The following is a 25,983-nucleotide window of genomic DNA, read 5'->3' as shown; positions in this document are numbered from 1 at the left end:
AGTATGGTGAGATCATTGTTTATTTCGGCGGACCGTGCGTTACTTGTCTTGAAATTAGGTGAGTTTGTTATCTATTATCTATTTTATCTGAATTCATTCGTCTTTTTGGAGAGCTGAAGAATGTTTATACCTGAAATAAAAAGAAATGAATAAGTGTCGGATCGAGGATGTGATACTCACTAGCCTTGCTTGTATTTAACTCCATAATAGTATTTCATTTTAGACAATTTTTTGTTAAATTTTTCTATTCGAACTTCTCTTTTTAATGACATAAAAATGGCGACTTTTTGTACTCGCATTTTTAAAAACTTTGCGCCGATACTTTCCTATTGGCTAGTGGGCTCCTGCACATAACTTTTATGACCTAAATAATACCATCATACCTGCATTATTTTATCGCTTCTTTATGAACTTGAGTTCAATGGAATAAGCAATAGTTCACGTTTGCATTATTTTCTTGCGAAATTCTTCACACAAAACTCAGATGAATAATCAATTGGTCATTCTTTCATTGTTTCCGTGCTAGCGTATATACAGAAATTCAATGGAATAAGCAATACGCTTATGCGTGCAATATTTTGCAGAGGCCATTGCAAAAAATTCTCTGGAATGAACAACACGCTCATATGTACAATATTTTACAGTCCCCTATATAAAATTTCTCTGGAATGAACAATACGCTCATCTGTATATTTTTACAGAGTCCCCTATAGAAAATTTCTCTGGAATGAACAATAGTCTGATATGTGCAATATTTCCAGAGGTCTGCTGTACAAGAGTTCGATGGACTGCCTCCTGAAGACTGTGCACAACGAAGGCTTCTGGGCGCTGTACAAAGGCTTCCTGCCGTGCTGGATGCGCATGGGTCCGTGGTCGCTCACATTCTGGCTAACATACGAACAAATACGCAGCAAGTGTGGCACTTCTGCTTTCTAGAGCTACTAGTTTTTTCTTATTGTCTATTTCCTCGCTAGAAATATGATGCAAAACATTTTTCATTGAAATTTTTTTTGGTTTTTAAATCTTAAAAAAAGTTTTTTTTCTATTCTTATTCAGAATTATTGTTTCGTACCTAACACCTATAACAGATTTCAGAAGTTGTTTGTTGCTGGTAATTTGTTTTTGGTGTTGAATGTTCCAATTGATGAATGTCAGAAATTAAAATAGAAAAAAGTAATATTTTTAGAGGGGATCGTCTCGTAATGAGATGCTAAATTCTATCGCTTCGAGCTTTAATTATTACTTCTGCTATCGATATAGTGAATTCTTCTGGGTATATGAAGCTAGCGTATTTTAAATATCCGAAAAGATGCGGTGAAGCGTAAATTCAAATTAGATAATATATATTGTTTTGGTCTTCACTATTAATGATGTCTTGGTGTCGACAGTTTGTTGTAATTTAATCTCTAAAAATTATGAAAGATTTTCTGCGTGCTAATTTTGAGTGGGAAATTTGATGTCAATTCAAATTTCTAAATTTACTAATTCTCAAAATTTAAATGAGTGACATGGGAATTTTTTATAAATATATCTTATATTTTACTTCGTATTCTAGCATTGAAAGTTATAGTCATGAGTCAGGGACTTTAGTGAGAATTCAAACAACGGTATTCCTGAAATTTGAGAGGAAATACAGGAACATGTTAGTCAACTTTTGCCTGTAACTCACTACCTACCTACTGCGATGTTCCAGGAATAATTAATAGTAGTGAGAATCCGTAGTCAGTACCTGGGTAGGGAATATTTTTAAGTGTAATTATAATTCCGGTGAAGTTTCTTCGTTTTAGAAGGAATGTACCGAGTTGCGCCAAGCGTGTGCCAGCTTTTTGTACATACCTACATGAGAGTAAACTTGAATGTATTTTCCGTGGGGACTTAGGTTGTTCACTAGTGATGCTGTACGTGGAACCATATTATTTTGTTACTCGACGTGTAATTTTACTGCAGTTGCTCTAGAAATGTTGACACCTGACTACAATTACTCTAGAAATGTTGACACGTGACTACAGCTGCTCAAGAAAGGTTGACACCGTCTTACAGCTGCTATAGAAATGTTGACACCGTCTTACAGCTGCTATGAAATGTTGACACCTGACTACAATTGCTCTACAAATGTTGACAATTCACTGCCGTTTCGTTGCACGAGAAGTGTTTCCTTTTTTCTGCGCAAAACTACACAATTTGTTCGATTATACAAATTCTATGCTCAATGTGAATTGTATTTATAATTCAGTGTGGCGACTAAATAGATACGAATGCAGGGATGAGAAATTTTCCGTGGTTTGTCGCTGACGTGCAATTTGTTTTAATATTGCTTCCACTATCAACATTTTGCCTCGTCATTCTGCTGTTTGCTGGAATTTTTTTTGCTAAGCTTTGACTCTTTCTTGATTGCTGGCTGTAATTTTGTGCTATGCTTGAATTTTTAATCAATGAATGTTAAAAGGATCAAAAAATGAATTTTTAACGTTTGATCTATCATCAGGTTATGGAGTCTAAATAAAAAATGGGGCCTGTCATATATTATTTTATTTCTGCATACGTCGTCATTTTGAGGCTGCTGGGCAATGAATGATAGATCGCTGATCTCTCCAAAATATTGACTTGTATCATTAGTCTGCTTAAAAGTCAAGTTCACCGAGAATTGAAATTCCTGAAAATGCCAAGTAGGATATGATGGATTTACTTGGCGATTTCTTTGTATTTAAACTCATGGGTAAATATTGACCTGTAGTTTGATGGGGAAATTGTAGTCATTGGGTGAGAATCTCTGTTCCAAGTGCTTGTAACTCATGCCGGCTTATTGTTATATATTATATTAACACAGCAATATATGTATGAGGCTTATCAGCCTCGTACATATATTGTTCTACATACATCTTGTTTTACTATCAGGTGGACCTGATACCAATTGAAGATCCTTCTTTTTCGTCTTGTTGCTTTAAAATGCCAGTATCGCATCATGATGACAATACTCGTTGATCCATTCGTGTACTTGAAAACAACACGATCTAGTTTGGATGTTCGTTAGATTCAGTGTAGATTTTGAAAATTTTCGGGTCGCATTGCGCTTTGATTGACGATAGCTTTCTTCTAGCTCGCTTTTATGTATATGAAACCCTTTGGTGTTAGGACGAGTGTAGCGAAGCTGAAGCGCTAGTAAACATTTGGCCACTAAACTAACTAACTACCTCAGTCTTCCTCGCTGCGCTGATACCTACAATCTAGACGACCACACTATTTTTGTAATGCGAAATGCTCTCGTAATTGTGATTTTCATGGCCAACTCGGAAGTGAACTATATTGAGCTCCTCCTTGAAATTTAGGAGGTCGTTTCTCCTCGACAATTTAAACTATAAATGCATCGGATAGCAAATTGAAATGACATCACATGAGCGGCCAAACTGAATGGCCAAAGCAATTTTGCAATTTACTGACATACCTCACTGTTGAACGCATGAAAGTTCGTAACCGCAACACGCACCGAGGTGTGTCGGAATGGCATTGATCATAATTGTTTTTTTGTGTGTGTGTGTTCCGGAATCATGATTTAGTCGCCATAGAGACATTAATTAATTTAATGGAGATCTTAACTGACCGTTTGTGTGTAGTTGGTCAAGAAACTGATGCTGGTCTATCAGCAACGAATATGTAAACTCTTAAGTAACTAAACAATAACTATTGAAAGGTTCATAACAAAAATGCATTCCTAATTCAACAGGGTGAGATTTCGTGGGCAATTGACGATGTTGACTAAAGAACATTTATCACGAGTTGTGATAATATACATAATCATTGTTGTTTGTTGATGACAATTATGTTTCACAGTTGATACCCTGCACTGTGACTGCTTGTAACTATTAGCATATATCTGTGCATTTACGCGGTATTAAGCTGCGATTCATCATAATTAGTTATGTTTTATGGTGTATGTTATTTCCTAATATATAGACAATGCAATTTCAGTTTACAAGAAGTCATTAATAATAAGATTAATTTACACGTATTATAATGTTCTTGCTCATAATTAATTAGTTATAATGAAACGCTGATATAATTGAAGCATGTAGATTTATAAAATTAACTAAATGTATGAGTAATCCTCCACCGATTTTAATATAAATTTTGAAACTCAATTTTAAAAGAAGATTTTTATAATTGTACAATTGTATTTTCTTGGTCCGTCAAATGCATATGGGAATTTTTTTAGCTATTATAAAACTGTAATCTATCCATACCACAAATCAACAAGTGACATTGATAACTAGTGCTATAATTGCTATTGCCTTGCCGGGAAATAATGATAGATATTGCTGATGTATAAATACAATTGAGAGAGTTGTCGTGATGACCAATTATGAACTTGATGTACAACAAATGCATTAACAACTTATCAATGTTTTCATTTTATCCCACACATTATTATTAAATTGTAGATGATGAATTTCTCGCGCGTTGAACTCGCTGAACGACTACTTTGTAACTCAGCTGATTTTACTCGTACTATTTATTTACGAATTAATTTCAGTTTAGTTACGCGAACGCGTACACGTAATCAGAAAAATTGCGCTGAGAAAAGGTAAGTGGTCGAGCAAGAACAGAACCTCCTAAAAAGGTCCAGTAAGAGTTAGCAAAAAAAAAAAATCGCGTTCGATACAAGTCAAAAGCCATGGCTTTTGTCACCAGAAAAAATCGTGTGTAGCAGTCCTACACTGCATGCTGGGGCGTGCGTAGCAGTCCTACACTGCATGCTGAGGCGTGCGTAGCAGTCCTACACTGCATGCTGAGTCGTGCGTAGCAGTCCTACACTGCATGCTGGGGCGTGCGTAGCAGTCCTACACTGGCTGCCGGAAATTAACGCAGTTCAAACCACTGCCTTGAAGAAGCATCCTTATCATCAGCTGACTACGCTCAGTGAATTCAGATATAAACCATGAAGGGTTGCGTGCAAACAGGGAAATTGCAAAAAAACGTGGTCATTTTTCTTCAGAAAATGTCCAACTATTCGCAACAAGGGTGTATGACACCTTACCATGATGTTGATTATTGCTTTAATTATTGGCTAATACAAATTTCGTTGAATGAGTTCGAATAACATGTTTCAGACGAACGGTATCTTCTGTGTAGCCCTTGAGTATATTATTTCTTTCCAAGTGTTGATTATACTACACGCTACCAGCTTTTGTCATCAGAGATTTTACGTACTTTGTTCATGTGCGAAGCTCATTCGTCATATTGTCCACTATGTTGCCTTCAGACGATTTGTTTGCGCAGTTCTAATCGTTGCAGATAAAATGTTGCGTGTGGACGGGAAAACTGCGCAGTTTTGAAGCCGGCGGGAAAACGGCACAGTTGCACCGGTATAATAGGCCCCTGGCCTGTTGCCGATTCTTGATCTTCTCGCGACTCGACTCACAAGGGATCCGGCCTTTGGAACCCGATCTTTCCATAACTGACGATTGATTGAGATAGCTGCTGGACTTATTGCCTGGTCCGTAATTTGCTAGGCATTTTAAGACTGAACATATGCTCCGGCATAGCTTCGTCTGGACTTATTGCCTGGTCCGTAATTTGCTAGGCATTTTAAGACTGAACATATGCTCCTGCATAGCTTCGTCTAGTCTGTTCTTAAAGGCGTTCATACTCGGAGTTCATATGTTTCATGTCAGGTGAAACAAGTGGTCAACGTGTCTGCTTCCTCACCTTCAACCCGTAACCACCACCACCGTATGTTTCATGTTAAGCTAGGAGTCTGATTAATATTTGATTAATCACCTTTTGTTCATTGTATAAATTATATGAACTTAGATTAAACTTGAGTTATTTTCTACTTTGCGCATTTTTTAACTTGGACTCTCAGTTTGAAATGGGAAGACATCCTGCTTTTAACTATCAAGTAATAAAGGAAAAGATGTATAAATTGGGCTTCCATTGAAGTTAATGAAGATCTAAATAGATAACATAATTCGACCTTTTCATTTTGCATTATGAGCAACGGAAACAACGAAAGATACTCTCATGGTGATACTCTGTTCACTGATGTTAAATTCTTGGTATCTATGTGACTATCATGATAATGTTCTTACTGATTGTGGCTCCATGGGCACAATACACTGCTGATGCCAGCGATGGAGAGGCATCGATGTTAGTAATGTCAACATATGACCCAACAATGGAACTTGATTGATTTATCATGTGCATCATGTTAGTGCATTATAATTGATGCAGCAACATGTTAGTACATTATATCATGTTAGTGCATTGCGAATTTCTACGCAGCGTGAGAAATTTCTTTGAATATAAAAAATGTAATTCCCGATCCAATCGATAACTCGGGGGCCAATATTACGGCCGACAGAAAGAGCGCATTGCCCGCAAGTAGATCTCGACCGCTGAAATGCTTTTGTAGAGTCCGCTGCCAGACACTGTAATATTAAAAGCAAGTAACTAGTAACTACACCCACAAAACTATGTCGCAGACTTGCAAGAAATACAGAGAAAGACCTTCATATATTCCGTCGACTTCATCAACTCGACATCGTTCCCTTTCGACGAGAACCTTAGGTACACAGAAGTCCATGTTCTCATCAATGTCCCTATAGGCACCGTATTACAGAGCTCGTGGTATCATACACGACTGTCAATTTCGTTGGGTCTTCTTCCCACCTGTGAGATCAGTTTAGGACATGCGTAGATGGCTTATGTAGGATTGATTAGTAGTACACGCAGAAACGGTCTCTTGTAAGAGTGTCTAATATCTCGCGCAAATCACCTCTTTCAAGAGTGGTTAATGGGTCTCGCTTAAACGGCCTCTATCATGAGTGGTTAATAACATAACATAACATAATGATGTCGACGCTGAAATGTAGGCCTGATGTGGCCTGTCGCCGATTCTTTTCCTTTTCGTGCCTTGTTCATAGATCTAAACTCGTTGTCCACATGACTTGTTGGGATTTTGAGCTACCAGGCGCTTGAGAACCTCTTCTTCGTGTATTTCAAAACATGTTAACTTCGAGCCGACTGGGCGCTCCTCAATATCTGGAATGCTATTCAAGTCCTCATCTGTGAACACACTGCTGAAGAACTGATTAAGAACGTTAGCCTTGCCTAGGTCTCGATAAAATGACCACTTTCATGGGTGGTTAATGGGACTCGCGCAAATGCAATCTTTGCATCTTTAGCTGTTCATCGATGCGTTCTTTGTGTCTTGAAAGGGGCTCATAGACCAACTTTGACCGTGGACGTGCGTGCGGCCTTGAGCGAGAAAGCAGCATTGTACTGTGAGCATTGTACTTTGAATATAAGTTGCATTAATTGGTAGCATTATAATATAAATAATTTACCTTCAAATTCGGTTTCAGTCATTTCAATATTTACCCTCGTTTCCACATCTTGACGCGACTTATTCAAGATATAATGGTAAGGTGGCCCAGTGGTTACAGTTCAGAATACCGTGACTGGAGGGGTCACCTGCCGAAGACCACCACTGCCCTGGATGTAATGGACCATCATGATTCCTGCCTTCTGGAACGTAGCCTTCAACACTTCAAGCCGTCCGTATCTTGGCCGTGGGTCGAACCAGCCCTCGGTCGAACGGGTGCACAGCCGTAGACGGCCTCTTGTCGAAGGGGCGATAAATTTTGGAACAGAACTATGCTATCTGAAACCTAACCTCAGATGCGGTGAACGTAAAATTACGTAATTTAACGATGCCCGGAAGTCAGATTCGATCCGCGGCCTGGTGGTGGACGGCAAGTTCTATGCGAGGCCGGAGGAAGACAAAGCAGAGTGGTTCACGGCTGATTGGTGGATGTCCGGAGAGATCCAAGGCGTTCGATTCAGGGCTTATTGGTGCACAAAATTGGTGGGGCACGGCTGCGCTCCCGACTGGAGCAGTAAGGTACGGGTTCAATCCCAACTATCATGCTACAGTTCTGGTCAAATCAGCGAGGAGGCCGGGCGGTTAAGCATGGCAAAATTAGAGCACTGAGGTGCGTGTTCGAAACCGCAACAAGCTGTGAAAATTCTGCATTGCTAAGAAGAGATGGTCGGAGGTTTTCTGGCCTCTAGGTTTACTGCTTCAAAGAAATCCTAATTTATCATGCGTTTCAGGACTTGTATCAACAGTCAGAGACCGTAAATACAGAAACTGAGTGCTGACCGTATCGCCAGCAAAAATCGCCTTGCATTCGAAATTTTTTGTGGAGACATCGCGGGCAAGTCCAATGAGGACAACTTTAGGCTTCGAGGCTATGATTTAACTTTCAGACTCTGCCACCAATTCGCGTTCGTCTGGAAGAGATGATCATATATCTGTTCCTGATTGTTGCAATCCACGCTCTCACCTGGCTTCAAAACTCCGCTCCGGTGCGCACTAAAGTAACATTGCTGGAAAGCAGTGCAGAACTTGAGAGTAACTTTGGAAGTAGATAGTTCATCCACAAGTTGAATCTGACTTTGAGGGTTTTCTGGCCTAATAGGCAAGTTTACGTCTAAGCTAGGCATATAATGATTCCTGTAAAGTTGCGACGTGTCAATTGCGTTCGGGTTGAATGGATGAATTCCGAACTTTCTGAATCCAGATTTGATGTTTAAAGCCGTTGTTGTAATGTTATAAACAGTTTTTGATACACAGAACTCTTTTCTTTCCAATCCAAATGCTTCCTCAAAAAGCTTCCTGAAATTTAAAAAGCTCTAAGGGAGAAACTTTGAGAGAATTGTAGACGGCAACCTCGAGTGGCTGACAGAGATGGGTGTGAGAGGCATTGACGCTATAAAAATGTCACGTTGTTCTGTATGACTTAGGCAATATCTGCAGGAGCAATGCAAGAATTCTTGGTTCATTTGTTGATGGCTGAGCAAATGTGAAGAATCTTAGCGTGAGCCACCGTAGGACAAGTCCACAATCTATGGATACAGTGGCTTTTTTGCTGTCCAAAGCTTTATCGGAGACACCTCGGTAGTTGCTCAATTAGTTGCCTTCTGGAAATGCGGCTTTAAAAATTATCATTGGAGCCATTGCAGCAAAGTACGGTGAAACGCAGCAATCGATGCTTCTGTATTGTTTTGTCACTTGTCGAGAATGGAAATTCTTCACTCGCCGAGGCAAGACAACATTCTGCGAGAACTTGAGGTCCACCACCATGTCATGGGACGTTCACTAACGCTATCGCACTCATGAACTCATGAGCGTCTCGCAGAAATCGTAAAGAATCAATCAAATTTTTAATTTTTTGAAAAAAAAAAAATTACTCGGCCGCGATCTAAGCATTCAATTTTCCGATGTTTGACCTACTCAGGGTGTCTGGAACTAAACTTCAACCCCCCATACGTAGCGTCGGTAGCGAGGCCTCTCTCACCAAAAATGTCTCTTGGAGTTGGACCTGCGATCAATGCACCAGGCAAACATTAAACTTTGTGCCACGGTTAAAGGAAAACCTCTATTTGTCACAAATTCAATGTAATTACAGAGCGACGGCTCATGCTCTGCTGACGACGCGGTTGATTTGCCTAGTACAGTCTTCCTCCAGTTCCTCGACTCTTATCGAGAGGCGACCTGAGAGTGTCTTGCGTGGCACATTGAACGTACGGGCGGAGTCTAACGCGGGAAGATTCTAATCTCTGCAGGCTGCAAGACCCCTATCCATGTCCTTCTGCCTCCAGAATCTTAGTTTTGTTCCTTTTCTTGAAGTCTTCTTGAATGGTACAAAATAATTGTATTAACATACTTGAACAAATGCATGTACCGTATTAATCACACAAAATAACGTATGTAAATATTTATCATCCGATGTGGGTTTTATCCTTTAAAGTTTACTTAAGTGCTTGAAATTGTTTTTATTTGTTTTAAATAATCTCTTCATTTTACGAGATTCAACGAGGTAGTTTACCTTATTAAGATCATGTGTGAGAAAGTCGACTCGTGTTACGCTTATTCAAACGAGCTCAGACACTTCAATGCAGCGCTATTCATTTCATTCGCGTAACTCCGATCGATGCAAGAGTGTCGTGCGCGACTTCTGAAGTCATTTTACAACGTTTTTAAAAATTAATTACTAATTATCTGGGAAAGAACATGAATGGGGAACGATTCTTGAATTATTTTAGGCAACACTCTGACACTACCATTGTATTATTAGTATAAATTAGCAACAAAATTATCCTTCATGTCCTGCCTCATGAAGCAAATGTCCTACACAAACCTCGCCATTTATCCCAAATTTATATGCACATAAGTCGCCAGGTATATTTAGAATAAATTAATGACTATATTAAAGTGTCTCTAAAATTTGGAGTACAAGCAATATGAACCTCTTTTTATTGATTTCAGCTCGGAATGACCCCGTGCTTGTACAGGAAACATTTTCTCTGCAATAGAGTATCGCCCAAATCGGGCAAATGCGGTGCAGACAGGAGAAGGAAAAAATTCGTGTCGCTTGCAGAATTTTCGTCATGTTGATTTGGAATCCCAAAACTAATTACAAATTAAGTGTCGGAAATGCATTATACTATCTTTAAGCAATATTAATAAATGTTCTAGTATTTTGCTATGGTAATGAAATGTTCGTATTGGTTCCATTTTAATAAATACTTCCTTTTCCCTGTAGCATGGCGACTTTAGTGAGGTGGCGACTTTAGTGGCTATTTCGAATGAATGAAATCCAGTTAAAGGGTTATGTTTTTTCATGTTGTTTTTAGAAAGGTTACACGCCTTCAAATGACCGGTCGGACACTTCAGCGGACTCAGCTGCGGACTGGCCTGCGGACACGAATCAAAACCTAACTTGATGTTCAACTCACCCAGCCATAAATCCATAAATAATGAACGGTTTTTCTTCAAATTTGAAATATAAGTAGATAACATCTTTAATTTGTGGACGGACATTTTTCAAATTTTTACATCATTAACTTTTTATTAATACGGAAAACCTCACTTCATTTTCAACTCACCCAGCCATAAATCCATCAATAATGAACGGATTTTATTCAAAATTGAAATATAAGTAGATAACATCTGTAATTTGTGGACGGAATTTTTTTAAGTTTTTACATCAATTACTTTTTTCTAATGGCACAAAATACTGAAACTTGACCTGACTAGGACCTAACCTGCTAGGTGAACGTGAAGTTAGGTTTTCCGTATTAATAAGAAAGTCATTGATGTAAAAATCTAAAATAATTCCGTCCACAAATTACAGATATTATCTACTTCTATTCCAAATTTGAATAAAATCCGTTCATTATTGATGGATTTATGGCTGGGTGAGTCAAAAATGAAGTTAGGTTTTCCGTATTAATAAAAAAGTTATTGATGTAGAAATTTGAAAAAATTCCGTCCACAAACTACAAATGTTATCTACTTATATTTCAAATTTGAATAAAATCCGTTTATTATTTATGGATTTATGGCTGGGTGAGTTGAAACTGAAGTTAGGTTTTCCATATTAATAAACAAGTTATTGATGTAAAAATTTGAAAAAATTCCGTCCACAAATTAATGATATTATCTACTCATATTTCAAATTTGAATAAAATCCGTTCATTATTGATGGATTTATGGCTGGATGAATTGAACGTCAAATTAGGTTATGATTCGAGTTCGCAGGCCAGTCCGCAGCCGAGTCCGCTGAAGTGTCGATTCGGTCTTCAAATGGAAGCTTGATTTTAGGATGTTTTAGAATTGAGTCAGTGTTGAAACATTATTTAATTTTTTATTATTATTTCGGTCTTCACTTATGCTTCCTGGGTTTGATGCGAATAAACTTGAAATCCGATTCTAATCACGTGGGATTAAAACATTTTACGATCAAATCTAATGTGGCTGTTGCAAACACTGAACCTTTGTTTTTTTGTTTTAAATCATCTCAAGTCTCAGCCAGAAATACAGAACCCTACAACGTGTGGCAGAGAGCGCTGCTTGTCGCGGCGGCATGTAACTAATATCACGATAACTTTGTACTTGCCTTTTTCAGACCAAACTAAGTTGTTGCTACAGGTTCTGCGAAAACTCGTTCACAATATGGAGCTATCAAATGGTGAGGTTTCTATATGTCTTTTCATACAAGTTCTCCTGATTATTGTTCAATGATAAATGATCTTTTAATAGTCAATAGTAAATGAATGACCACGATATTTCATACTTGTGTAAGGACCCAGTCATGAATATAGATATTAAGCCTATACACGTTTAGGCGCTGCTTTCAACTTTTCACAGCTCGTCTCAATATTTGCTGCGTTGAACGTTCACCTATCTACCGTAGGTCGTGACTCATGAGAACCATTACCTTCATTCATTTTATGATCGATTTGTTCTACTACACATTTCCAGTTACTGATATGTCCGGTAAAAAAATTATTCTTATAAAGTTATAATTACTGTTCATTTGCGGTTATGGGTCTCTTGTGTGAATAAATTAGCATTCTGAAGGTTTAGCAAGTCACGTTGGCATCGTGGCATGGCATAGCCGCATAGGCTGCAGATAGTTGAGGCTATGTTGGTGTTCCTTAATTAAAACGTTAGGTAGTATAGACTGTTAAGTAACTCTTGTACAAGCAGAGGGAAGTAGCTTTTTATGTTACGGCCCGTGCTACGCGATACTCGCTTCTAAGAGCGTAGTGTTGAAGAATCGAAATTTACTGGCGTCCTTCTGGCGGGGATTGTTCAACTGATCGGGAATGAGCAAACGAAGCGTGAAATGCGTGAATTGTACTGCAAAATGCATCGTCACTTCGATCACGTGCCACCCCTAACCTAACCTGAACGTTGTTGAATTGAAGTTCATATCGACAAGTTCTCCTAGTCAACAGCGAATCTGATGATTGTTCACTATTGGATTTAAAGTCTTGAATATCTGTTACATATTACCTTTAAATTGAAGTTTTGATTGGATTAATTATTAGACCTGTTCTATAATCGGCGGCAGATTTCAATTAGATTAGATTTAAACTTGTATGAATTAAGATTAGCTTGATTACTAGTTTGGGAAAGTTCCTAGCTGTATGAGGGGTTCTGCTTTTGGTTTATATAATTTCTCATGGTTTAGGGCTAATGTTGTAGGAATAAATTTATTAACTTGAGTTCAACGCATTATGCCTAGGAATTTTATACCTAAATTTTCTTCGAATACATGGAATACTATTCATTCGGCATTTCAATTTAAGCCTAAATTGAATGCCATGCAATTTCCTGTAACGTCTTGTCTGCATGTATTGGGCTAAAACAGGAGATCCTGATGTAGCAATTTTATAACTATTAATTAGGTTATACACGCCCGTTTTGACGTATGGCATCACTTCTTGCGATTATGAACACGATCACTACACTTTTTGAAGATTGACACTTTTTTTTAAGATTCTCTTTTCGTCTATAATGTAGATTAAATAATAGATCTTAAGAATTTGTTTTCAAACTAATAATATGCTTTTCGGATATTTCCTTCAGACTCTTATGAGTCTGAAGGAAATGAATTCAGCTCAGAAGTTTTAGATATAATAGTTACTTAAAGTACGTTTGATTATTTTCGCCCTCCCCGAAATGACACTCGGGATAGCAATTCTGAATAATTAATTCACAAACGCTAGAAAATGGAGAAAGCTAAAATAATTTTACATGGTTTAAACCCTGTTGGCCATGGTCAAAACTATTGTTGAATCCCTGACTAGTTATGAATAAATTTCAATCGTGCAGGTGTGCGCTACCAGGCATTTGCACCCCTACGCAACTCTATCAACGTGAGTAGTCATTCGCAGCTCAGAAAGCTGTAAAAGAGTTGAAAATTTGGAAATAAAGTTGTATTTTAACGCTCATGAAAGGAAAAGTCGTCTGATATAATTTTGAACGCGTACAATCAGATCACCGGAGACAAAAATCGAAGTCGAGCTGTCAGACTTTTAAAAAATTATCGTTGCCTCGTAAAAAATATGGAGTATAGTTAGGTTCTTAATTATTGTCAGCAATTGTGCAAACTACGACGTTGTGGATAATTGGATAGAAATCTCAGTGAAACCACTTGAGAATGCATTTTCATCGTTGAATTATGGATTTAACGATGCGTATAATTTTTCAAACGGATACTTGTGACTTTCGGATGACCTATTTAGCACTTAGTTCACTGTGAGACCGAGCGGAGTGTGGCAGTGATGATAGAAGCCGCGTTATAGCTGACTGGTTGAATCTTTATTATTCATGCAAATATAAAAGGGTATTTTTATTATTCGCTTTTTTAATACGGTAATATTTTTTCTCGCCAGGCTGTCTACCGAACCGTCATTAGCATAGGGACATCCACCATTGTCGCCACCAAGAGGACTTCTCCTTTGATCGTCGTTGCCGCCTCTACTCTAGGCCTCGGTGCGATATTTTTTCGCCGTTGGGTAAGCAAGAAACGTGCAGAAAACAAAGTTGTCTTCTGTAAATGTAAATCTCGGCTTAATGATAAGGTCGTGGTTATAACTGGAGCAACTTCAGGCATCGGCTATCAAGTGGCACTAATGAGCGCTCAGCAACAGGCAACGGTAATTTTTGGAGCGCGAGACCCCGAAAACGGAAGAGCTATTGCTGAACAAATCAGGCGGAAGAGTTCTAACCGAAGGGTTCACTGTCTCTATCTCGATCTCACAGATTTTCAGTCATGCAAGCGCTTCTGCGATAAAGTTCGGGAAATGGAACCAGTCATAGATTTCCTCGTGAATAATGCTGGCGTTCTCAATCAAACGCCAGCGCGTACCAAGGATGGGTTTGAAAAAACTTGGCAAACCAATTTTTTGAGTTGCATTATAATTACTGAAAATTTGCTTGGTAGCGTAGGTGTGGGCGTCTCTGAGCATGCGGGTATTATATTCGTGTCTTCTGCAACTCGCTTAATGGTCAACCCGTCTGATGTTGCGAATGTAGAACAAATGAGAGATGTTCCAGAAATCACTACGTTTGAAGAAGGTATTGGACACTATGCTCTGACAAAGATGGCCCTGTGGATGTATGCCGCTTACACGGCTTATAGCCGCAAGAATCGCAAAGACATTTTCGTAGCGTCTGTTGATCCAGGAAGTGTTTGGACTGGCTTGTTCAGAGATAGCTGGAAGGACCTATCCGGTTTGTACACCAGATTGATGTGCATGTTGTGCTTGAGAACGCCGGCCGAAGGGGCCCAGACCATAATGCACTGCATGAACTGTCCTAAAATTAGAAATGGCGTACTTTTGAAGGACTGCCAAGAAATTGGTTTCCTCCCTGAGGATGCGATAGAATTAAGCCCTGAATTTGTATCTAAATCGTACAAATTAATTTCCAAGTATCTTCCTGCTGATTGTAAAGCGGTGGACGAAATTAAAATTTCACCAGACTTGTCTTTCGAAGAGAGCCCTGAAAATGAAACTAAAGTCACCTGTTACTGATTTAGGACTTCCATTATTGTGCACGTGTTTTATTCACCACTAGTTTCGGATTTTATGGTTGGTTTTGTAAAGGTTTCAATAATAAAAGTTCGTTGAATGATTGTTCATAGATACCCTTTGAAAAGATTGATTTGGAGATGTAAAGTAGACATATTTTTCTGTGACCTTCTGATTTGAAGATCAACGGTTAGAATTTCAGTTTCAAATCATCATTTAGGCTTTTAGGGGAACCAAAGCTAGAACATTGACTGTCGTGCTCTAGTATCGAGGTACTGTTGCTTCTGTGAGAAGCGAAATCTTCCACAGTAGTGGGCATTTCTAATGAGGATGTTATCCTTCCGGTGATGGATCGAAATGTGCATCAGAATGCATAACTTTGATATTGCTGATTCACCCCATTAAACTTGGTGCAGTTATTGATTAGTTTGAAACTTAAATTATCTACGGTTCATAATTATCCGCGTCGATATCGGCAGATATAATTGCTAGGTTGAAGATTCTTGCTTCTTTCATTTTTACTGCTAGACCTTAATTGAACTAAAAATTGGGGCTTCCTTTGATGAGGCTCATGCTGGAGGATAAGTCGAGCCTTTCTTTTTTTTACGAATAATTAGTTACTTTTAATGACTGTTTCCTTAAGTAAATAATTCACAGTATCGTTGAACAAATGTATCGTTCACGTTCTTGAACTTGTTACCACATAACTTTGTTTTCATTTCATTCTCTCGCTGGGTACAAGAAGTAGTCATGACATGACATCCGAGTCTCTGCCCATAGTTTAGTTTAACGCGATGTAAGTCTGTGTAAACTGTCATGACTGTTTATTCATTGATTCAATAATTTATTTTTCTGTTAGCCTATAAAATTAGTGCGACATTATGGCGATGTTTGATAGACGACGTGAAAACAAGCAGACATTTGATGAATCAAGAAATCTCAATGTTACGATACGAGATTGTAACAACGTGGATGGACATATTGTAAGTATTTAGCCTTTAGGTCCTACAAATATGCCTACCTACGCTACAGTACCTATTACAAATACACGCGTGTGATTCATGACCAAATAATTCGTCGATTTAAATTATCAGAGAGTTTACAATCTCCAGATGACATTAGTAGATCAAAAGGCATATTTCATTAAGTATTTTAGTTTATTAACGGCGTTTCCGTTTCAAATGCAACAAACATTTATTTTCATTTTTTCAAGTGTTGCAAGAGAAGAGGCATTGAATGATTGATTAGTATGCCATTCGACATTGAATAGGCATTGATTATTGAAATTTTGGTGGAAATAAGTAGGTAGGTAATTTAGTACATAATATAAGTAAATAGGATAGTACAGTAAAATTTTAAGTATAAATTAATTGAAATGAAATATATCATAGCCTATATATTACCGTAAAATGAGGTAACTTTGACCACTTTTTTTTTCATAATGATGCCATTTTTTTACTAGATAAGTTAAACTTAAATTGAAACATGCAAAATACATGTCTATACTCTAGCTTTACTCACCATAAATTGCTGGCTTTGTATGTGCCATGACTATTTAGATTGATTGACACATTATTTTGTTGCAGAATGGCAGCCGATAATCAATATACATAGGAGATGAATATATGTTTTGAAAGCAAAAATATTAATATATATTTAAGCTTTAAGGCTTGCGACTGAATTCAAGGCTTTCAACCCTTTTAACGCGTGCGAAATTCTTTTAAGTGTTGTCTACCTTATTGTCCTTTGTTTATAGTCCGTTACATCTATAGTCCGCGTGTTGATTGCTAAGTGCTATAGTTACGCGTGTTGATTGCTGAGTGCTGTTCAGCCTGTTATTACTCCGATCTCCAGTTTTTCCTCGAATCAGTCGAATGGATTACTGATAACTGACTAAACTAGTCTTCATTTTCTGAGCATAGTAACTTAGTAAGTAATATTTATTCGTGAATCGTGATCATTCCTGAATCCTGATTCCATGCATAATCTACTCTCATATCTCTTGTAAATGGCTCCATTGCATAAGTCTCGTAGCAGTTCTCTCTTTCTTGGCAATAATTATTGACCGATTTCTGCTTTCAGTGCACCATTCTGAAAAAAATTAAATTAGGATCAGTTTGTTAATGAAAAACCTAGAAACCTAGCAGGAAGCAAAAAACCTAGATCTACCTAGGTTTTTTTTGCTTCGGAGCACCACAGTGTGCCTGCTGGAGTGCTGGGGGTGGCACTGGGGCTAAGTGCCCAAGGATTTCCTAAAAAACCACCATGCCTCCTGAAAATGACTCAAAAATAGCCACTTGGCACTTGGCAGCTACCTAGTATTGCACTTGACTTGATTGCTGCCTGTTCCTGTTGGCTTGTCACTAAAATTCAGGATTGGAATTTTCCTACTTTTTTCCAAAATCTTGTGGTACAATGTGACAAATTTTATAATACAATTGGAATCTTGCAGCCCAGTTGTGCACTTCTGTTAACAATGAGATAGGAGGTGATTCATCTGGCGGAACTCTTGCGGTTCCAGAAATGGCAGGATAGTTCTACTTCTAGTCATGGTCCTGAAGGTAGATTTTTTTCCACAATTGCCACTATTGTCACAAAATAACTAAGAAGCTCTTTCCATCTAGGGTAAACGCGGTATATTCCGTGACATTAAGGATGCATTGAGAAATGAAAAACTATAAAAAAATAACCGTATGCGTTACCCAAGTTCTGTTTGCTTTATGTGACTCTCAAAACACCGCACTACGTATCAGCAACGACGAAACGTCACAAAATGTTGCCATATTTATTTAAAAGCCTTTAGAATGCAAACCTACCAAATCCCTATATTCCGTCACTGTGTGTGGCTATATTTGGCATGTGGTGAGGCGTATTCCGTCCGCGCTTCAAATTCTACTGATATATAATGCTGTCATCCACATGTTCGAATTCTGTTCGCTGTGTGAGCTGTATTGGAATACAACACGGCTTTGAATTAGAACACTAATGAATATTGAACACTACATAATTACGCTTTTAATTAACAACTATTAAGCTTTTAATTAAGCAAATTTTAATTTTTGTACACAGCTTGGAACGATCTGTGTGTGTCCAATTCAAGTTGTGACGGAATTAGTTTTCATGTGTCCAAATCCTTTTCTCAACTTAATCATCTATTAATTTATTAACTAACCACTTGAAATCAGCAAATACAAGTATACTTGAAGGATTCCTAATATATTCACAGACATATTTAAAAATCTCAAACCATAATATTCTTCCTATACAAAACAAACAGTTATTCACTATTTGGTAGAGCAAGGTCAACTGTCAAATTTGACACATTTTTCGATGATCTCACTGGGTTAGTGTGCATTGTCTCTCTTTGGATCTCAATATTTTCCTGCTAGATGGCCAAGACCTGGTGTTTTGGCAGTAGTTTGACGTGCAAATGTATGATGTCACCATTTCAACCATCAACAAACGCATGGAACTAAAACAAAGCTTAATATAAAGGAAAAACTAGAGAGGTGACGGAATTACCCACGATGTCAGAATATACCGTGTTTACCCTAGATAAAATGTTGTGGCTTAGTTTTTCAAGTTTTTTAATACGTTGACTGCATTAGCTGATTTGGCGGTTTTCGCCTCACAGCTAATGTTGCTAATAACCATAGTGGAATTCTACAAAGAGAGGTACTTATGGCGGTCCACCGCCTTGCGGCGGTCTTAACCCTTTGCAAGGCCCCATGCCCTTGGCCCTTGGGCCCCTCTTGCAAGTTGCAATGGTCTAAACTCAACGGTTCAACCCCATGGTCTCATCACAACTCCCTTTAGAAATATGTGGAGTTTTGAAATTGATATAAATAAATCAATAAATATTTGAACTGGGAAATTCCTTAGTTACTTACGTTGGTTCCAGAATGATATCAATGACGTAAAAAATGACAATGACATCGGTTAAAGCCTCAGCCATGATTCTAGCTCTGCTCAGTCCTTACACTTTTACCTCATAATTCATGATGTTAGAACTTCGATGTTCAAATGTTGACACTACTGTCAAGTGTCAATATCACAATCAAAATTATTTCGCAATCAGAAATATGTTATAATATCACAGTCAAAAATATTATTCACAAACTACCATCGATTTCAATGCAAAACTGTTCCCATCTTCACTGTAGTGTCGTGCTGTGGCTTACGCCTTACTGGCTTTGTTTACATATGGCTAGCAGGGTGGGCCTGCAATGACGTCACACACAAGAACACGTGGTACCTCGACTGTGACATAAAAAAAATGCAATATGTTGCTGCACCACAAAAAAATAAATGTAAATAATTAGTAATGGAAAATGTGTTGCTGCAACATTTTGAGAGACTGTGCCTAAGCAGAATAATATATTGTTATTATTATAGAAAATGTACTAAACAATAAAACAGTTCCTTTGATTGCCACTGCTGGCGCTAGCATGTGGATGTGGAATCGTAATCTTTGTTTAGAATTTAAACAATTTAATATCTTATTGCACCACAAGTTAATACATTTAAATAATTAGTAATGGAAAATATTTTGCTGGAACACTTTAAGAGACCAGACCTAAATAGAATACAATATTATTATATTATTAGTGAAGATACTAAACAATAAAGTAGTTCATTTGATTGCCGCTGCTAGCGCTGGCATCTATGTGAACCTTATTACCTTCTATGGGTAATTTTAATTCAACATGGAATTATGGAGATACAACTTCTATGATTAATTTGAATCATAAACATTTACCTAATGCAAGAAATTAGCAATCAATAATTCAACGTTATTTTGTAAGTTTTGTACCAACGGAACTACAGACGACTACATTAAATACGTATTGGCAACTTGAGCTAAAAAAATGCAACTGCAACTGCAATCAGCTGGACAGAAGGTGCCAGAAAGCGCGATGGATTCATTAGCCATTTTTTATTTGAAATTGGTCTCAGTTCTTTTGACTAGGAGCGTAAATTTCAGTGTAAAACCTATTTAAAGTTTACGTTTCTGTGTGGATTTTGATGCTGTTAACATTAAAATACTTGTAAGTATCTCTGATGCAAGAAATACTGGCTAAATACATTTTAATTTAGAAATTAATGTCAATTGAAAATTTGAAATTACTGTTGTTGGGGCTATCTTGGTTCTTGCGAACCAATTTTTGCATCCAGTCGCTTATATTGAAAATAAAATTGTTTAAGCAAGTATTTCTTGCATCAGAGATAATTCAAAGTTTGTTAATGTTAACAGCATTATAATCCATGCAGAAACGTACATTTTTTATATTGATATTAAAAATTTAGGCTATTTATGACTCGTATACCAGTATATAGGATTTCAAATCGATGCATGCATTCAAATTCAAATAAGGCCTGCCCATGGCCAGTGAAGCTGTTAGCTCACCTTTCTTCAGAAGTATGAAAGCTTTTGCCGGTGAAGGTGTGTTACCGCGGTGCGGTGATCGGTTCATAAAGAAGCGTTTGGTTCAAAATGACATAAGACCTGGTTCTTTTGAATAACCTATAGAATTGCACCATGCTAATAACAATAGTCAGGTGATAGCTACTGCAGCGAGAGGAGGTGAGTTGCTCTACGTATGTAACGAACATATAGATACATTTAAAAACGTGGTACATATATGGTGCAACTCGTCCTCAGCGAAGCCATCATTGTTGATGGACGTATTGGGCCACATATCTACCACGACAGCGTGGTATCATAGTGTACCAACACGTCAGTGCAGCTCTAGAATATTGTTGTGCTACGTATTGGTATCTATTTGGCTCACTTGTTTACTGAACTTTAGTGGTTATTTCTCACTGTTATTATACAACGCATGTTATATTGTAATACTGTTTACATAATAGAATTGTTGGGGGTCGGCCCCTCCAAATGTCGATGGTCTGGCCGGTATAGTACCAGCACAGCAAACAGAATAAAAACAAACTCAGGAGATCAAACAGAGGAAGAACCAAGCAAAGATATGTTGAATAAACTCAATGGTACATGAAGATGAGAGGTGAAAGTTAGTTGGTTAGTAATGGGACAGCCCAGGGCTATGGTTGATGGGGTGAACCTAGCATGAGAACATAAATAGCCAGCAGCCCAAACTGGTTTGAACAGTAAATAATAAATAAGGATATATGGTAAATAAACTAAACTGGGCCAGAATAATGATCAGTAACCTAAACCAAATCAAGAATAATGAAACCGAGGAATCAAGAGCTCAAAACGGGCCCGAATCAGACCTGGTACATCAAGTGGCATCCGCACCAAAGAAACAAGATGGCGGTGGTCTTACTTGTGAGTAGCAGTGGGGTAGACTCAACTGGCACGTTAGGGCAGCTCTGACATGAGTTGCTGGACAGGACTTAGAGAGGCATCCACGCTGGCCTCTAGCATCAGCTCAAGTAGCTCAAGAGCAGCCCAAGACTTGTCTGCAATGTTTCTCAGTCGGCCCAAAGCTTGCCTGTCACTCGTCCAGAACTGGCATCAAACTAGCTCAGAACTTGCCGGAAGGTGCCCCAAATTGGCCCAGAATATGCCCCACGTTGGCTGCTCTGCAAAAGTGCAGGAACAAGAACACATAAAACCTATCCAACAAAACACTTGAAACACATACATACACTTGAAACGCATAAACACACATTAGCTACCTACTACTAAACTCTAGAACAAATTTTAAGAGATGATTGATGATATTTACAAACATTTACCGATAACATTCAATAATTAAAATTTAGGACTGAGATGCGTGGCAAGAGTATTCCCTTTACTCACCTATTTAAGAGCCAGGATAATCTTAGTAGGTCAGTGACAGGACAGCAAGGAAGTCTTCATTGCCAGAAAGCAGGCTCATGTACAGTAGGCAGTATGAGTGGTTGACAAATCAGTATAAGCACCAGATAAGCAGTAACACGGAAAATTGACTCACTTCAACAATGCTTATTCACATGCATTAATTTAACTTTAACTTGCAGTCACTTTATTAGTTTTAAAGCACTGGGGACACAAAAGAGAGAAATCAGAGAATTAATTGGAAACACAATAAATAATTCATATGCCTAAATGCAGCCCCTTACAGAATAATAGTATGAATAATAGATTATTATTCTTCTATCTAAGGTATGGATAGTTCTAACTTCTACGGGAGGAAGAGGCCTTCAGCTTCAGTCAACAAAAATGAGGATGAAAGTGGAGACACATCCGGCAGTGAATTTCTACCTGGAGAAACATATAACGATAGTAGTTCTTCGAATGTGTCCTCTGATCATGAAAGTGTTGATGACGTGTTAGACGATGAAAGCTGTGAAGATCATGGAAACTTGGAACCCCCTACTGTGCAATCTGAGTGGACAGCTGTATGCACTTCAAATAGGTCATTTCCTTTCACTGGCAAAGAAGCAATGAAAGTACAGCCTCCCACTGAAGGAAGCCTGCTTCCAATTGATATTTTCAACTTACTGGTTGATGATGAGGTCATAGAGCACATTGTTTCTGAAACAAATAAATTTGCATCACAATTTATTGCCAATACAACAATAACTTGCAGATCTACTCTGAACAACTGGAAGGATACAAATGCTGTTGAACTGGAGCAACTCTTTGGAACATTGATATACATGGGACTGGTCCCAAAGCCTGAAATAGTGTTGTATTGGTAAAAGAGTGTTCTTTATACTAATCAAGTTGTACCAAAAGTAATGACTAGAGAAAGGTTCCAGGCGTTACTCAGGTTTGTTCACTTCAACGATAACAGTGGAGCCCTTGCTAAACAGGATAAGCTGCACAAAATCAGACCACTTGTTGATTTGATGCAAAATAAGCACCGGGAAGTTTATGACCCTGGCGCAGATCTTGTCATTGATGAGAGCATGGTTGCATTCAGAGGACGAGTTGGAATAAGACAGTACCTGCCTGGGAAAACGCACAAGTACGGATTGAAAATCTACAAAGTTTGCACGCCAGATGCATGTACCTGGAATTTTGATATTCACTGTGGGAGAAATGCAGACTTTGAAGGTCTCAGTGGAACAGAATCTTTGACTGTCAGTCTCACGCAGAAATTTTTCAATATCAGATCAACACTTTATTGCGACAATTACTACAGCTCTATTGGTCTTGCAGAATACCTGTTGGGAAAGAAAACCTATATGCGTGGAACAATTTGCAGAAACAGAAAGTACCTCAGTAAAGATGTCATTGGAGCAAAACTGAAAAGGAATGAAATGAAGTGCTTGCAAAACAACAAAGGAGTGAAAGTTTATAATTGGAAAGATAAAAGGAATGTCTTCATGATCTCAACTGTCCCAGAACATGGTGGATGTCTTGTACCATCTGGAAAATCAAACAGAAATGGCAAAGATGTACAAAAGCCAGAATGTGTTCTTGCATATAACAGGGCCAAAAAAGGAGTGGATGTTTCTGATCAGATGACTTCGTATCACACTCCATTGCGCAGAAGTTTGAACTTTGAAGTGGTATAGAAAACTCGCCTTTGAAATAATTACTGGGATATCTGCTGTGAATGCTTTCGTGCTGTACAACCAATATTTTGCTGACAAACCAATGCAAATAAGGCAGTTTTGCGATTCATTGGTTCTATCTTTTACTGGCATTGTGGAGACAGATGTTCGACCAGGCAGAGCACCATCTGCTATTCGGGGCACACCTCTAGCACATGTTCTTTCCGAAGGAGATAAACAAAATAAACATAGGAAAAGATGCTGTGGTTGCTACAAAAATATTTCGATGAACGAGAACAACAAAATCGCGAGAAACAAGGCTTGGGGTGTAGTCACCTTTTGTGCTCAGTGTGAGAGTAAACCTCACCTGTGCATAACATGCTTTACAGAGAAACATGAAACAATCTAAACAATCTAAAATACCTTGATTAAACTCTTAGTTATGCTGAAAGCCAAAGGAAACAATTTTATTTTACTTTAGTTATATATTTTCAGTTTGTTATGTACGATAAATCCATTTTCTACACCTGAAAAATTAGTGGAAGATAATTTCATTTTATGCCATTTATTAATTACAACCTATTATTTCTTAACTCGTTTTTCATTACCTTGACTTTTTTCTATGTTATAGAGAATGTAATGGAATCAACAATGATAAGAAATGGTTAAAAATATAATTTATAAAAAATTGGTAAAATATTGGAGTTGAGCCATATAAATACCAACACGTACATGAACAATGTACCACATGCTACAAATATGTACCAATATGTAGTCAACGTGTTAACAAATTAGATAATTTCTTTTGTAGGCCTTTGATATCTAGCATCAAAAACATCTAGGTACCTTCAAGACCACAACTAGAGCTTATCCACCATTTTTTACAACACTTCTCTTTAACTTCACTTCTTGTTCGTTTGTCTGTCTGTCTGCAACAAATATTATAATCAAAATTTAACACACTCCTACTTAACCTATCGATCTGAAATTTTGCACACTTGTGTAGAGACGATGTATGAATCAATTGACAGAATAAATAATTTTAAAAAGAAAAACATTTTTTTTTTCATTATTAAAAAAATTAAAAAATATTCTCGTCTGCTACAAATCTTAGAATCCATATTTGACACAATTTGACCTGTCCATTTGATACAAAATTATATTAAAAAGTTGTCATGTAAGGTTATGAGATTTCAGAAACAAGTGGGAAAATTCCAGTCCAGATTGATATAAAAGCTGTGACACCAATTTGGACTATTGGGCAGATGTTTTTAAAGATTTTAGGTAAAAAGTATTATTTTATGAGTGACTCTTGAACATTGTGTTTTTTTTTTTTCACTGCAGAAATTGTGATAGGGTCATAGAAATGAGTGAAACAATGAAATTTGGAAAAATTCTCTGGGAGTTTTTGTCCAATTCACTAGTGGCTTCTGCCCAATTTTTCAGTTAGGCAGTGTGGTGAAGTTAGTGGCATTGAAGGTAGGCCATATTGGCAAAGCAGATACTTTCTAGATTTTTTTTTGCCCTATGAGTAGACCAGTGAACTCAGAGTGAAGTATCCTGAAGTAATCAAATCATCAACAAAAGTGCACAACTGAGCCATGAGATTTAGACTAGGTATTTTGAAATGTATCACAGATGTACCTACAAGATTTTGTAATAATTAAGAATTTTTCATTCTTTGTTGTAGGTTTTTTTGACTGCAAAAAATTGATCAACCAATCAACATTGCAGGGATTACTATGTGCTGCCTGTTTTGATTGATATTTTTTACTGGCCTTTCTCTGCAATATTAATCATTCAAGGCATCCTATGTAATGCCTTAATTTATGTTATCTGAATAATTAATATCAATCAAGCTATGCCACCTGGACCTATTAATTGATCCTTAAATGTTAGATCAGTTTTAGGAGGAAGTTTCATTTTAAGTCTGGCAATCATATATGATGTGTTATTGTTATCCTGTCTGGAAAACATCTACCGTCAAATGGGGTAATGAGGGACGGGTGGGGTAATAAGGGACAGTCCTCCAACATTTTATAGAAATGTTGTAGCAACTAAACTAATTAAAATATTGCAAAACTAAAAATAGTGGCATAAAGTTCAACATTTTTACTATCTATG

The 25,983-nt window shown here is 37.6% G+C and overlaps 3 protein-coding genes across 8 annotated transcripts in view; all 3 read left to right on the top strand.

Moving 5' to 3' along the window:
• LOC108680804 (mitochondrial uncoupling protein 4) overlaps positions 1–4,393 on the top strand; it is a 34,481-nt gene extending 30,088 nt beyond the window's left edge. For all 6 annotated transcript variants that reach the window (XM_018169714.2, XM_018169711.2, XM_047882000.1 and 3 more), the window contains one exon: positions 762–4,393. In XM_018169714.2, coding sequence (XP_018025203.1) covers positions 762–936 — 175 coding nt within the window. In that variant the 3' untranslated portion in view covers positions 937–4,393. The remainder of the gene's footprint in view (positions 1–761) is intronic.
• Positions 4,394–11,866: 7,473 nt separating this feature from the next.
• Positions 11,867–15,491, top strand: LOC108680809 (dehydrogenase/reductase SDR family member on chromosome X homolog). The gene is made up of 3 exons (XM_018169722.2): positions 11,867–12,035; positions 13,688–13,731; positions 14,251–15,491. The coding sequence occupies exons 1-3, from the start codon at positions 12,020–12,022 to the stop codon at positions 15,391–15,393; spliced, it is 1,203 nt and encodes a 400-aa protein (XP_018025211.1). The 5' UTR covers positions 11,867–12,019; the 3' UTR covers positions 15,394–15,491.
• A 662-nt stretch (positions 15,492–16,153) lies between these two features.
• LOC108680801 (PX domain-containing protein kinase-like protein) overlaps positions 16,154–25,983 on the top strand; it is a 29,752-nt gene continuing 19,922 nt past the window's right edge. Inside the window, exon 1 of the mRNA XM_018169707.2 lies at positions 16,154–16,373. Coding sequence (XP_018025196.1) covers positions 16,272–16,373 — 102 coding nt within the window. The 5' untranslated portion in view covers positions 16,154–16,271. The remainder of the gene's footprint in view (positions 16,374–25,983) is intronic.

The sequence above is a fragment of the Hyalella azteca genome, unplaced genomic scaffold, assembly GCF_000764305.2.
Source record: "Hyalella azteca isolate HAZT.00-mixed unplaced genomic scaffold, Hazt_2.0.2 contig9385, whole genome shotgun sequence".
Classification (NCBI taxonomy): Eukaryota; Metazoa; Arthropoda; class Malacostraca; order Amphipoda; family Hyalellidae; genus Hyalella; species Hyalella azteca.
Note: the sequence above shows the minus strand (reverse complement) of the source record. Positions and strands in the feature narration are given on the sequence as shown.